At 42.0% G+C, this 16299-nt stretch overlaps 1 protein-coding gene across 1 annotated transcript; it reads right to left on the reverse strand.

Moving 5' to 3' along the window:
- Positions 1–1145: 1145 nt before the first annotated feature.
- si:dkey-283b1.7 (von Willebrand factor C domain-containing protein 2-like) lies at positions 1146–15237 on the reverse strand. The gene is given in 4 exon segments (XM_034233998.1): positions 1146–2335; positions 8155–8284; positions 14874–15165; positions 15167–15237. Coding segments are annotated over 4 exon segments (726 nt in total). The 3' UTR covers positions 1146–2102.
- Positions 15238–16299: the final 1062 nt, after the last annotated feature.

Below are 16299 nucleotides of genomic sequence, written 5' to 3' on the forward strand. Positions count from 1 at the left end.
TGCAACTAGGTCGCCGTGTCTATATTCATTATTTAATATACAGACATCACTTTCCCTGCTATGGCAATATGGCTTGAAGTTATGTGAAAGGAAATCTGTTAATGTGCTGTAATTGTTATGTTGTGAAACTATCCTATATGAATATATTTCCAAATGCATTATTTACTACATTGCTTCTCTCACCAAAGTGAGAGTGTAGTAAACCTTACGAGTGCTAGACAACGGCCTGCTAGATTTTATTTCACAACCTATATTTCAGATTAACTTCTGTCCAGCTCTTAAATAATACTTGCAGATAAGAAAGGGTTGTACACATTTTAAAAGGGTGGTAAGACAAGCAGTGACTTATCACTAGGATCACTTATAACCAGGGGTGCATATAACTGGGACGCATGCGCGGCAAACATCTGAAATGCGTACCACTTGTGTCACAAAGCACATTTGCTTACCGACGTACCCCCCCCCCCCCTTTCTGTGCCCTGCGCACACTGGAGAACTGCGCAAAAACTTTGAGTGGAGCCAGAAGTTGGAGTACCAAACGCTGACTCCAGGTACTCATCTGAGTACCTCACTGAGAAAGTTATGTGCACCCCTGCTTATAACACAGGAATACACTATATGTCGGGATGGTTCAAAGTGCATAGAGATCTTTGAATAGACAGATATTCACTACAAAATAAATGTATGACAATCTGAGATGAACAGCAACAATAACATGTACTTGTACATGTCCACTGGCATGTATTTGTGATGTTACACATACCATCTGTTAATCCAGGTAGTATGCAAATTGTTTAGCCTCCTGTCATTCTCTCTTCTGTAAGTGTGGGGGGGGGGGGGAGGCTACACGATGTGCTTCCAGAAGGAAAGCAGCATGTTACCATCTGCACCAACTCTTCCATGCAGCCCCTCTTTGCTTACTGTACATCACCAATGCATTCCTCACACCCATGACTCCATCACTGCAGCCATTCTCCCACACAGAATGACAGTAGGCGTTATGAGGCAGGATTGTAGATTTCCCCATCATGCATGAGGGGATGAACTGAGAAGTCATTTGATTTCCCTTCAGAGCAGTGAGTGAAATGACCTTCACATGCAACGAATGACTCAACAGCATAAATTCCAAGGTCGGGAGAATGGCAAACTTTATACATTCACAAGGATATGTAAAAAAAACATCCAGTTTCAGGCTTGGGGTGATTACATTTCAAATGCAATCGGTTACAATTAACAGATTACTTAAAAATATGCATAGAATGAAGTTGTTGATTACATTTGAAGTATTACTAGAAGTGATCGTAAACTGATTAAGGTCTGTCCCTTTTAGATTACTCCAATAGCAAACGCAATGCAAATAAATACAATAAATAGTCATTCTTAAGTGTATTATGTAGAACAATGTTGACTTAAAAACAAGATATTTAGTAATCTGTTACTCTCCAAAGCCAGGTCATTTCTAACATTGTTTCCCCCACCTTGTAGCTAGATGCTATATCAAAGTGTAGGCTAACAGCAGCTCAACAGCTTTCCTGATCTTTTTGGTCAGATTTGACAGTCTTGTTACCTCTAGTATTTTAGCACAATATTATCTATCCCTTACATTTCCAGGACCCTGGTTATCAGTAAAAAAAAATGCTGGACAGCTGGAAACATTAAAGAGTTGTTAAAGTGAACAATATGGTTAGCTAGCTAGCTAAAGCTGCTCAAATCGGCCAGGACAGTTTTTCATTCACTGCTGGCAAAATTGATTTTCTCATCGGCTGGAAATGAGAGGCTTTCTTTTGTTTTAGTCTGTGTTAAATCAGAGGTTCATTTTATCTAAATGTACTCAGATATAGCTACAGTTATTAAGAGGGTTTGGGCTTTGCACACAATGTCTAATGGTCCATTTGAAAATTCATGCAAACATTTTTCAACCATATTTTTCCTGCCACTTTTCACCCCCCTTTCATAAGTTCCTTCTTCATGCTTAACACCTCCCTGCAGTTATCCCACAGTTCTTCCAGTTCTTAAATAATTGTGTTGGTATATTAATGTACAGATTGAGTGAGGGTGTATATCCTGATGTAAGTAATAGATAATAATGTTAACACTCCACTTCATGGAATCAGACCCAGTCTGGGAATAAACCTCCTCCCCCCGGGCTCATCGTCTCTGGTGGGCTCAGTTGGGGCGCTGGGTGTCGGGCTGGGCTGGGGGCGCTGCTCACAGGTGGCCTGGGGGTGTGTGTGCCATGTCCCGTCCCGGTAGGTGCAGTAACACACCGTCCGCTGGTCGATGTTCACACGCTCCCCCGCTGGGACCACCCTGTCCCCTGCGAAGCAGTTAGGACCTAAACAAACAGGAGACATTTTGTTTTGTTGCTCAGCATAGTAAAAGCAGTTCATTTGTGTCTCGTTCGGCCAACACAGCTATATAACATGTGTATTTTGCACATACATATTTTCTCTTATGTTCATTAGATATTTCTGCTTATTTTTGTATTCTTATTTTATTTTAACTTCCCTTTAGTCTATTTTTTTATTGCACATTATTTCTTTAACTCTCCTTGTTTGTATAAACATTTTCATTCTATTTGACTTATTTTTTGCAATGGAGCAACCATTTTATCAACCTCTGATTGTAGTGAATGTGATACTAAACGAATGAAGACTGTCTTGCACTGTCTAACAAAACATTTTTAAATAAAGGAAGATATTATAGTTGGATACAGTCAGCAAGCTTCACCGAACACAAAGACTGGAAACATGGAGTAACAGCTGCCAACATGTTCTATGAAGGTAATTTAAGTTGTACGAAACCGTAGTTGAAACAAAAGTCTCATCATCACTCTCATTTGTGTCATTCACCACAGCAGACTGTATGCTACTTAGCCACGAAACATTAAGTAGCTCTACAAAGATGGTTGAGACCAAAAACAGAGCTAAAATAGATCATGTAGAATAATGTAGCAGTGGGTTTTTGGATTGTTCCTTCAGTTTCAAGTAAGTCAACTGCATTTTTGACAAAACCTAATTCTTTAAAGTTAGTTCAAATATCTAGCTAATATGCTACAAGCAACACAGGAAAAGCAACAGATACTGACTTTTATGCAAATTCAAAATGAACTAAATAATACTAATAATCCCCAAAAAATCCTTCCTGGTGCTATTTCTTTACTCGGTGCATATAATACATACTGTATATATACATTGTACGATATGATATTTTAGAGTAAATTCATTATATGCAGAACACCCAGCCCTTGATATCATTTGGATCGCTCAATCACAGATGGGGGTTCCTTTATTGGCAGCTACCTGTGAAACAATTACCAAAGGCAGTCAGCGGGAGGAGAGGAAGTACAGTTAATCTGATGCCAGACCCAACTGCATTCCATAAAGCACAGCTGACATGAGGCAATTTGGCAGCAGAAAAAAACCTAAATAAAACAAAAACAATGACGCAACCAACCTCACCATCTGTCCATCAGAGGAGCAGAACAAATAGACACAGCTTAACAATAAAGCAGCAAGGAAGCACGTTCATGTGGTTATTATTTTCATGAAGAATCAATTAAATAGCCTTTTGATTGTGTAGCTGCTATGGTTTTCCCATTTATCCTTTAAAAAGCAACACACAATACAAGTTATTAATAACCCCGCTGCACACATCCCAGCAATGTTAGAGAGGGACTTTACCGCCGATGGCAGTAAAAGCATGTCTGACATAACAGGGCTGACTTTATAAGCTGCTGGGGGAACAACACTTACAATGGCAGCCCTTCTAATGGACCTGAGATTAAGTGTGTGTGTATGTGTGTGTGTGCCTGTGTGTGTGTGTGTGTGTGTGTGTGTGTGTGTGTGTGTGTGTGTGTGTGTGTGTGTGTGTGTGTGTGTGCGTGCGTGTGTGTGTGTGGTGTGTGTGTGTGTGGGATGGGATATGACAGCATGTGTTTATGCTCCAGCAACTTCCCGTAGAAGGGACTGCTATCTATTTTTATTTGATGCAGCCATGTCGGCCATGCTAACGTAATTTACCATTTTGTATTGTAGACGCCACATGTAGGATCTCTATTTTCAGTTTATTGCGTTGTATTTCTCAGTCAATATTGGTGTTGGCCGAACTCATTGGAGCCTTGAGTACATGCTTTCACCCGATCACTTGGGTTTGGGTGGACCTGACCATACTCTAGGAATGGGTTGACTCTTAGGAGATGTGCTTCAATGCTAGTAAGCACTACAAACTACTTACTAGCAGATCAAGAAACCCAAAAACTATACTGTATGTGGCGAGGCGTTAAAATACATGACCCAACCTTGGGGTTGAACATTGCTGTTAAGTAACTAAGTACATTTACTCAAGTAAAGTACTCAAGTACAATTTTGAGGTACTTGTGCTTGGGTATTTCAATGTTTGTACTGATACTGCACTACAATTATGTAGTACCTGTAGTTACTTTGCAGATTAATCATAAACAATAGGATCAACACTTTAAGATACACCAGGATTAAATTCACAATCAGTTGAAATTAGTTCCACCTTTACCAGCTTTGATAACACTTTAATGCATCAAGAATTATAATCAAAACACAATATATATATATATATATTTAATGAAATGGAGCAATCTGCATAATGACTACTTTTGGTACTTTAAGTATATTTTGTAGCCAATACTTTTGTACTTTTACTTAAGTAACATTTTTGAAATGTTACTTGTTGCAGAGTATTCCTGCTCTTTCATAGTTCTACTTTACTTTTGATTTGAGTACTTCTTCCACCTCTGGGGTTGAAATTCACAACAGTTCGGCTAACAAGTTGACCAAATTGTAACACAGGGAAATAGTTTGCTCAACTTCTTACACCTGAATTTACTCTGCTGATCCCCAGAATCTGAAGGAGACAGCTTTTGTGGACGTAGCACGCTTTAAACTAGAGTATGCCTGGGACCCCTACATTGATAAGGACAATGATGCTCTTCAACAATATAAGGAAGAGGTCGATACATGGGGATTACAGGGGGGATAGCAGTGTCCAGAAAGGCTCGAACGGTTGAATTTGGTGGAATTGACTTGGTTAGTTCTCTTCTTCAAGATTGTTCAAAACATCTCAGCTGTTGTTGCCTCGTTGCACCTAGAGGCTGTCAGAAGGGCAACCCAGAACATTTACTAATGGCGCGTTTCCACTGCAGCGGGTAGCCCCGTTTAAGCGTCCTTAACCGTCCTCAAGCGGCCAGGCCGGTTTTTGGTGGCGTTTCCATATAGCCTAGTACCGGCCAGCGGGTACTTTTTCCCTCTTTTTCCGGCCTCATAAAATCGTGGTTCCCTCAGACCAGGGCCAGGGCTGAACTAGTGACGTCAACACTCTCGACTGCTGATTGGTCAGAGAGAATCGTCACAAGATTGCGCGCGAGTTCATCCCTAGCGTCGCATATATATCTAGAAGCAAGCTTGCAGCATTTTTATAAATAGCATTTTGTAAACGGATGAGCTACAAAAATGGCTACGTCTAATAAGAAAAGCACACCGTGGTCGACCGAGGAGGTGACGACGTTCCTACATCTCATTGGGGATGATCAAATCCAGCGGGAGCTCGACGGAACAACTCGAAATGTGAACAAAAACAAAGCCGATCGCCCCGCCTACACTGTGTTGCTACCCCAGGTCCTAAACTGTAATGGAAATGCGCCACGGCCTGGGCCGGCCAGCGAGGCAGCCCGAGGCCAGAGCGAGGACGCTTAGGGACGCTTAAACGGGGCTACCCCGCTGCAGTGTAAACGCGCCATAACACTCATTCTTTCCAGAGTGGAACCTGCTGCCAGAAAAAGCTGTTAACAGAGTCCGTGGACTGCTTCCGGTAAACATTAAGAGATATTTAGTGTGGATTATCCATCCCCCACGGAGCATGATAGCTCTGGGGTTTGCTTCGTATTCAGCCAGATCCAGATACTGTTTTTCTTCTGTTCTGTCTTGTGTTTCCTGTGCTGCATAATGGACTAGCTACAACTACATTTGGTTGTGTAACCCTGGTTTGCAAAAGGACAATGACTGATCCTACAATCCTTTAGTGGCTGGCTGGTCCACATTGATGACACTATTTCCAGTTGAAAGGCTTTAAGTGGATACTTAGATTTCAATCCAGTAACATGGCCAACATGTTGTAATGCTTTAATTTTATGTAATTTAAAGTTGATTATTTGCTTAAGAAAAAGGATTATGAAGAAGTAATAAAGTCATATAATACTTTTTACAGATACTGAAAACGATGACGTTATTCTTCACTGAATGCCAGATAAAAAACTAAAAGTGTTTGTTTGTTTCTGACCGTTGAAAGGTTTGTTTAAAGCTTGTGTCAGATGATCTTATTACTATTAATCTTTGGATTTAACTCAATAGAGTAGTGCAGTGATGACGTTTGTTGTGTAGGCCAACCCAAAAGTTAGCATCGCAAGGGCTTCCTCGCTTCGACTGAAAGCAATGGGACTTTTCGATTGGCTTTGGAAAAATATTTGGAAAATCTGTGAAGTACAAAAATGCTAACTCATTTTTGGGTTTAACACTCAATCCGGCACCATTCTTTATATACATATATTTTACGAACTTGAAATGTAATTAAAGAAACGTAAACGTGCACTATGTATTTTGTGCCACTAGGGGGACTCAATCAAAACAATTAGGACTGTCCAGTCGATTGAAATATTTAATCGCGATTAATTGCATGATTGTCCATAGTTAATCGCAATTCATGAATATTAAACACAACAACCTCTGAACATTACAAATATTCGCCTCAATTCAACCTGGAACCTCTCTCATACAATAATACAATACAAAGTGTGTATGTGTGTGTGTGTGGTGTGTGTGTGTGGTGTGTGTGTGTGTGTGTGTGTGTGTGTGTGTGTGTGTGTGTGTGGTGTGTGTGTGTGTGTGTGTGTGTGTGTGTGTGTGTGTGTGTGTGTTGTGTGTGTGTGTGTGTGATGGATCGTTGGAGCAATGTGCAACTCAAGGCATATGCTCGAACGGGAGCTGCCTGGACGCTGCAATCATGTTGCGCACTATCCGTGCTGAGTGTGCTGACTTTTCGTAAAATGTCCCACTGTCTGGCTTCCTGCATAAAGTCAAGTGCTCGGCGCAGTTGTCCGGCGAAATGTCGCTCCTCTCTGTTTTCATTTAAACAGCTCCTTATATCCGTTAGCGCAGCTAGCTAGCACCAGATGCTAACAACACAATACACCGTAAGGTCTCTCTCCTCGCTGGGGTTCGCTCGGGCCACACCAATACCACACACCCATCCCGGTCCTCCCGATGGCCAGTACGGTGCCTGCCGGTGAGCGTGTGGAAGTGTGGTCTGCCGCAAGCGGACGACAGGCAGCGGGGCTGTCAGCATCAGCTTGTAGATGGTATTTTAAACTTGATGCCCGCTCTGAAACTACAGGGCGGGCGAGGACAACCAATCACACTGACGTTTTAAATAATTAGTGGCGTTTAATTTTTTTTTGCGTTACGCGTTCATTAACGCGTTTAACTTGACAGCCCCTAAAACAATACATATAAAAACGCTTCAAGAAGATCCAAAACACAACAGAAACCGGGGGAGACACTAAAAAATGACGCACACGCTGGAATACTTTGTTGACGTTCAGGGATTTATGAAGTTAGCTACTGCCTAAAAACCAAGTTTTATTGGCTTATATAAAAGTGATCTCATGATTCCTTCGGATATTATTTCAGATCTGCTGTAAGCTAGCTCACGTAGCTAACCTATCATTTCAAATATACTGGACAAAAACACTTAAATGCTGCCACACTGTTTCTCAAGTTGGTGAATTTTTCGAAAATGCTGTGCATGTGTTGTCAAGTTGGTATAAATGGTTCCTCATTGCATGTGATTTGGCACATTTGTGATTCTCATATTTGCATTGTTTCTAAAGTGGCAGCGTGTTTCTCCTAATTTAAGTGTTTTTGGCCATTTGGGCATTTGCACATGCCGGCCACCATAAGTATACCTTTAAAATTGCAGGAATTAAAATCACACTAAATTAATTTAGCTGGCATGTACTCTCTGTTTCTTCTTTATTAGCTACAAAACCACAGCTGAGTATTTTCTGGGATGATGAGAAGGGAATTGGTTTAATGGTTAAAAGATGTCTGGACACTGACTGAGTCTTACCAGTCTTACAGATGGGGCAGCAGTGGTTGGGTTCGTAGGTGGGGGTTGACGCAGTGAGGGCAGGGCATTCCGAAATGCTGCAGTACACCTCTCTGTTGGCCTGGCAACGACATCGCTCACATCTCGACAACTGGAACACAATTTGAATGTCATTGACTTCAAGCTCTAACATTTAGAATAAGTAATTGTGTACGTACCTGTAATCCCACTACTCAATCCCTACACATGTACATTTTGGTTAACAGCACACACAAGACACCCCTTATTATTAAATGTTGCACATTTTAAGTTGCTTTTTGTACGGAATTTGTGTCAAACATACTGTTACGGTAAATGTCTAAATGTTAAAAATGCTTCCCTCAACAGGGAAAAATGCTGCTGGTAACGGTTTCTGCCACTTGGGGGCAACACAACAAGCTTAGAAGTTGCAGAAATGTATGCAAACGATGGCCCAATTCCAAACCGCCCCTACACCCTATCCCTACATACTACCCCTACATACTACCCCCCTACATACTACCGCCTCCGTTTGCGCGTTCGCGCGGAGGGTCTGCCACATTAAGTGTTGTTCCAAAACCAACGAGTGTGGAGGGGGGGAGTGAGTTATCAAGCCCTCCAACAGAGAGTATGCATCAGTACTGACCATGGATGTATAATAAGAACTGGATACAGCGTGGGAGGCGGGGTCTCGTTCTTTCCTATGAGAGCTGCTCATTGGCGCATGATGAGGACCAAATGGACCAACTTTTGAGAGAGCGAAACGTCACAGATTACCCATCATGCCTGGCTGTCAGAGCAGAAGTACCTGTATGTGCGCTCATAGAGCATGCACAGTTGAGTTGCCCCTTAAGCCCCGCCCCCGAGCCTCCCCTCTCAGATGCGCGTTCATAATGCAGAGGAAAATAACTCTCAGAATAACGTTATTAGCACATTTTACAACTTGAGGACCGATGTTTTTAATAAGGGCTTTACAAATGTTCATACTGGGTAGTTTATTTTGTTTAAAAAAATTATCCAACGATTTACAGACCACTCTTTCCCAATGTAAGTCAATAGGAAAAAGTGTTTCCGGGCCCAGCAACACATACGGAAGTGTAGTACCGCCGTTTGGCCACAACGAATATTTTCCTCAGAGTCCGGCGCACTTCCTGGGGGCTTGGTGCTGACTTCACCTGCTGCCATAACCTGACCGACCAACGCTGTGTGTGTCCGTCATGAAACAAGCTGTCAGTGTTTACTAAAGTTCCGTTACGGACCGTTAGTAACTTGGAAGCTTGACGTTCCATAGAGGGTGCTCAAACAGGTTTAGGGTAGGGTTTCCCATTAAGGTACCCGGGCTACAGTGAAATGTTCTACTGCAACACTCCCCACAACGCACATACACAGTGTACCCACGACCATGGCCATATCCACCATTGAGGTCACCGAGGTCCGGACCTCGGTAATCTTTTCCGAGCTGTGTATAACAAAACTTGTGAAATAATTGCACTAAACGGGATTCTTTGTAGTACTTCCATTTACTGACGATGGGGGCGCTGCATAACTACGTAGCCTCGATTAAAGCAAACAGAAGAAGACGACATGTATCAGAGTTATCAACCGGTATCAACAGACCACCGCAGCCCGTACTTGAACCGGAGCAGCGAAGGAGTGATTAGGTATCTAGAGATCAGAGTCCAGAGGAGGAGTGATGAGGTATCTAGAGATCTGAGTCCAGAGGAGGAGTGATGAGGTATCTAGAGATCTGAGTCTAGCGGGCTGCTTGTGTTTCTGCTCATCAGGACATTATATGACCAGCAGATCCTGTGTGAACGCTCTACGTTAGTCGGTGGACGTCCGACAACATGCACACTAACTTATATTGCAGCTATAGGCTATACTTTGGTTTAAATTGCGTGAATAAACTAGCTAGAGAGCTAAAGTTAATTACATTCATCCAATGTCAGAAGGATGACCTTTTAACACACGTTGTAATGCTTTTCTTTCATTTCAATTTGAGTAATACAATGAAGATATAACATTGTATTGTTTTCTTTTTACACTGACTCAGATATAATGAAAAGACTACGTCAGTCGAAGCTCAGCTTTGTTGTGAGAGAGAGAGAGAGAGAGAGAGAGAGAGGGAGAGAGAGAGAGAGAGAGAGAGAGAGAGACAAGTGAGGAGGAGCAAAAAGTGAATAACGAGGGAGAGATTGAACAAAGAGAGAGAGTAGAGGACAGAGAGAGTAATGAACAGGAAGAAGACAGAGAGACTAAAGAAGATGGAAGAGAGGGGGCAGGTTATGGAAAGGAGAGAGACATGGAAAATGAATGTTGACAATGTTTTGTGATCATTTTAGCCTCTTCTGCGTGTCCAGATCATTAATAGTAATCAACTGATTCTTATGCATTACACTTCAAAAATAATTGATTCTGACATTGTCAGCCCACTGACATGGTTTGAAATCAATATATTATCCAATGTGTGACCCTCCACAGGACTTAAAAAGCACCTAAGTAGATCATGAAAATCCCAAAAATCTCGGGGGATATCCCCCGAACGCCGTTAGCATGTTTGGACCTCGGTATTTAGGAAATCTTGGATACGGCCCTGCCCGCGACTGTTACAATGAAAGCTCGATAATCAGCTCGCAGCATATAGGTGTAAGCAGAGGTAAAGTGGGTGGACCTAACATCCTCTAGGGGGGTCCCGGGGGCATGCTCCCGCGGGAAGATTTTTTTTTAAATATTGAAATTAAAAGCATCAATCTGGTGCACTTTGAGAGCAAAATTAAGAGATCTAGAACAGATTTTCTTTTTCTTTATCGATATTTTACAGATCACTCCCCTTTTAAACTGTATTCTTGTTTTACTGCCATATAGTATTTCTTAACCGTTTTTCATTTATTCTCTTATTTTTTAAATAAGTATAATGATCGTATGAAGGTGTGCCTCGGAAATAATCTTTTACATAATTCGTGACCAAACCGTTTGTGACCCACTGAGATAACTTAGACTTAAGTTAACTATCTAGATTCTAAACCAACCCGGTATCACGGCAAGACGTGAACACGTGACGATTTACCATGCTGGGAGACGTGAAGATGTCACGATTTTGTCCGTTCAAAAGTGACAGTTACACGGTATTGTTAACATGGCCCAACCAGTGGAGAAAGACCCGGAAATGCCAAGCAAATACTGTACCACGACGATCGGTTGTTATTCTCCTCCAGCTTGTTGTGGAAACAGCTCCTAATGTCCGTTAGTGCAGCTAGCTAACCAGATGCTAGCAACACGGTCCCTGCCCCTGGTGCCCCATGGTCCCTGCTGGCACCGGTGCACGCTCTCTTTCTCTCTCTCTCTCGCTCGCTCAATTCTTTCACACACAGTGACGTCACGAGCTACCCACAATGCAACACGCGCCATATAAATATATATAAATGCGCCATTTTCCTGGAGGTGCTAATATCCTGGAAGTGCACATATAAACAGCTAGCTAACTATCCAGGCAGAGCGCAGTAGGTTTTTTTCTGAATTAACGACCGAGAAATCGCTGCATGTCTTCGGATTACATCTCTGGACTTGAGGGGTGTGCTCTAGGTCGTTACCAGCGTAAACTAGAGCTGTGTGGGATGTTACAGACTGCCTGCAGATGTATGGAAAAACGACAGTTGCCTTCGTCGATTTTGGCTGCATCTACGTCTAATTTCTGGAAACACCAGGTGAATACCCCCACTTGTCACAATAATATTATCATGCCATTGCATATATGTGGTATTTTAGAGTTGACTAGATATTGATTAAGGCAATAGACTATGATATTCAGTACAGGAAGCTTAGCAACACCTAGACGGTGTACGGCTGCTTGCACCCTCGCGTAAAACGGCGCAGACCGGAAGTACGGTGTCGCGCTCGGCCCCAATACCCGTATGTGTGTGTGAAAGAATCACACTAAATGCGCTATTGCCACACACACACACAGAGCCGAGCTTGAATGAAACACAGAGACCCAGAAGTATTTGTACTGTATTGCCATGCAACTATCTGATTGGTCTGGTGCCTCTGTTGCATTCACTGAACACGGGAAATTACAATCCTGCCGTCCTCTCTAGTGTCATGATGAGGTTCAGGTGAATCACGGTTAATGTATTATATTATTGAGGGAGAATTGTCCGGGGCTACAGAAAAAACATTTAGGGCGCCAGGCGACGCCACTGGTCTCCACTTATCATTTACACTTGATATGAACATAACAAACACATTTCACAGAATGGTAGGGTGTGCAACCATTGGGATAATCCAGAAATAATAATAATATTACAAATATTCTATATCCCAAAGGCCAAAGCCTATGCAAACCTTATGATAATCTTATTCTAATAAACTATCTAAGCCTGTCCCCGAGCCCTATTCTATTGAAACTCTCTTTTAAATGCATTATACAACTTAATTTAAATCATTTCTTGTAAAATAGCATGTGACAAAAATATTTGAAAATATACCCAGAAGACACACAAGTTTAAATGACACACAAATTATAACTAAGTACTACTTTGAGGTATTTGTACCATTTACATGTTGTAATTATTTACACTTCTATCCCACTACATTTATCTCACAGCTCAGAAATGTGTTCAGATCAATATTAATAAAGCACACATTTATAACGTTTTGTAGATGAAACTCCCCATAAAGACAGACATAAATCAGAAATACAAATTGGAAATAGATAATAAATGAACACTTTCAATGGATCCATTTCCCCATATGGTTCATTGTGGTATATGAGTAATGCAATCTTTATGGAACAAAAAGTTCAAAAATATATATAGTAAGTACCACAGGTGGAAGAAGTACTCAGATCTTGTACTTAAATAAAAGTAGAAATACCAAAGTGTGGTAATACTCTGTTACAAGTAAAGGTCCTGTATTTGTTACTCAAGTAAACAAGTAATGGCATCTAAATATACTTAAAGTGCACCTATCATGCTATTTTTAGGCAATAGCATAGCTCTCAGATATATAGAAATATATAAAAAACATGTCTATGAAGTGTTTTGCTCAAAATACCAAACAGATCACCCATTCTAGCCATGCCTCATATCCCTCTATTTCACTTCCTGTTTCAAAAGTGCTGATTTGGGGTATAAAGCTTTAAAAAAAAAAAATTGATAAAAAAAAAAGGATGGGGCTGAGCTCATACGGGAGATTCTACCGGCAGATACTGCCGTGATGAAACGCCATATCATGGATTATCAAGGATTATTTCTGAAACAGTATGGAGCTCAAAGGCTTTCTCTCTTGCCGGTTATACCACAAGGTGAGTTCCTTTTTATTTCCTGCTTCTTCACACACACGCTCTCCAGTACAGGTTAGCTCTGAGTGTTAGCGATGCTAATGTAAACATGCACCGACCATATGTGACCTGCTCTATCGAAATCAGTCGCATTGATCCGAAGACACATTTTGAGTTGTATGTTGGAGATTCCTAGCTTTCTAATGATATCAGCATTGTTTTTGTACTCCAAATATTAAGCAAAATATGTCACATTATATAAGACTGTCACCAAGTCATCATTTTGAGAAAAAGGCCTTCAAAGTTTCCTTTTCTCTAGAATCCATCGATCTGATTGATTATTAGCGGAGCAAATGATCAAAAATATTTTCGTTTGGATTACTGGTCTGGGAGAAGCTCGCGAGTGTGTGTGTGTGTGTGTGTGTGTGTGTGTGTGTGTGTGTGTGTGTGTTGTGTTTGTTTCCCGGGGAAAACCCTCACGAGAAACACCGGCTGTTGTTATGCCTGCTGTGACGTCAAGTTACTCCGTTCTCCGCTTGTAATTATGCCGAAGCTTCAAAGTTGTATTTATCATCTGAATTTGCCGAAACAAGTTTAATATTCTGAAAGCCAAGACTTTGTTTATTTGAAATCAGATGAAAACAAACTGTAACGGACCCTGCCGTGTTATCTATTATTATACGCCTTACATTCATAATTTCAGCCGGAGGGATGGGGGCGGCGCTACGGAAGAGCAGATTGCGAGTGAGAGGTGCCTGTCTTCGTCCCTTTACAAGCTTCAAAAATGTATTTATCGGGTGATTTTGGAAATAAAAGTTTCATATTCTGACTTTGTTTGTTTAAAATCAAACAAAACACCCTTTTTTTACGCAAATCCACGTTTATTTTGAAATGAGCCGTTGCAACTTCCGACTGATTTCGATAGAGCAGGTCACATATTACGTCCAAAACTGTCGGGCATGGTTTCTGATAGCAACGTTTCTGATAGGGCCGTGGGTGTAAAGCCAGCCTACATTTCCGATATTACGTCATATCGGACACAAATCTGGATCAGCTCCGTTGTAGCCCCGTTTTTAGAGATTTGGGTACAGAGGAAAAGAGAGGGTTTTATTTTCTGACGCTGCGTGAGTTCCCTGACACACCGGGGACACATCTTTATGAATGAAAGACATAAAAAAGTGCATTTTGCATGATAGGTCCCCTTTAAAGTACCAAAAGAAAAGTAGTCATTGCCGATTGGACCATTTCAGAATAATATATGATGTGTTTTATAATTATTGGTCATTAAAGTGTTCTCAAAGCTGGTAAAGGTGCAGCTAGTTTTAAGTTTTACTGCTGGAGCTTGTGAATTTACTCCAGGTGGAACTAAAGTCTGATTAAAGAGTTGATTGTATTGTTTATAATTAATCCATATCTTCAAAACAAAAGTTTGAATCTCTCTCACCCTGAACTCCTCTAGGAGCCGGTACGTTTTGCCCCCGTAGACACAGACCCTGGCCATAGCCTCGCACACCGGACAGCACGCCCTATAAATCATCCGCGTGCACCGGGGGTGGATGCGCGGACACATGGGTCGGACGCACACGGGACCGTCGACGGTGCACGTGCAGGGACACGCCGTGGAGCTCGGGTAATATACCTCTCCGATCCCGTAAACAAACCCGTGGTCGTCGATGCACCACCGGCCCCGGTAGTCCCCGAACTCGTAGTCCAGGTCGCTTCTGGAGGAGTACTCCCGCCGCCGCGTGCAGCATCAGCAGGTCGAGCGCGAGACAGAGGCAGCTGAGCGCGCAGAGCGGAGGGCTCATGTTGAACGGGTTACCGACACTGAGCCCCGGTAAGAGAAGAGTCCGGTCAGCTCTCTCCCCCCCCATACATCACGCCCACACATGCGCGTCAGTACGGAGAGTACTCACAGAAAGTACTCGGATACTTTGTTATTGTTGACATTGTTGTTTAGCTCAGGGGTTCCCAACCTTTATTGTGCCAAGGACCGGCAGATACATTACAAAAAAAATCGCGGACCGGTTGTCAATTTAACTGATTTTAATATTTACTCACCAGCAGGTAACAACAGAGACTAATTGTATGTAACAGCTTGAACAAATAGGGCTACTAGAACAATATGCATCCAAAACATATTAACAACGGTTTAAAAAAATAAAATAACCGGTGTTTTTCGGAAAAACGGAAAACACAAAAAAACCGACGTTATTCAGTTTCTAAACCAAACGGGAAAACAGATAAATCAACGTTTTGGCTTTGTTTGTATGATTTACGGATAATCCAGTGAATGCTGGGAAAACGAGGAGAAGGAGCATTATGAAGGAGATGTCCGGTCGCCAGCGTGTGTGTGTGTGTGTGTGTTTGCGCGCGTGCGTGCGTGTGTGTATGTGTGTGTAGAGGTGTGTGTGGTTAACACTTGAAGCCTGCTGTCACTCTTACATCGATCTTTGTTATCCAGATACAAAGCTGATGGAAGGCGTGTCCCTGTTTCCTCAAGAAACCTTTATGAGATTGTGATTACTTGGAGAAAAAAAACATGAATTGCCAGCACTAAATATTGTGAGCGACTTAAAACAATTTGGGCTCTGTTTTAGAATAAGAAGACTACATTTCTATTGAAGCTTGAAAAAGATAGGGACAATATTGGCAAAAAAAAAGAAGATGGCTGGGGTTCTCTTTACAAGCGACTGACAAGTCCTGCAACAAGTCCTCTTAAAAATCACTTAAGTTGTTCTGAAGAAGGAAAACATGAAGGCGGTGCGTAAAAAGGCGCAGCTCTCGGCGCGCTGGTGCTAGACTTCTCAGAGGCGGGAGTTTACACATCCTGCCTCCTGATGCTGCATCCATTTCATGAAGTGAAGGAG

The sequence above is a fragment of the Gymnodraco acuticeps genome, unplaced genomic scaffold (assembly GCF_902827175.1).
Source record: "Gymnodraco acuticeps unplaced genomic scaffold, fGymAcu1.1, whole genome shotgun sequence".
Taxonomy (NCBI): domain Eukaryota; kingdom Metazoa; phylum Chordata; class Actinopteri; order Perciformes; family Bathydraconidae; genus Gymnodraco; species Gymnodraco acuticeps.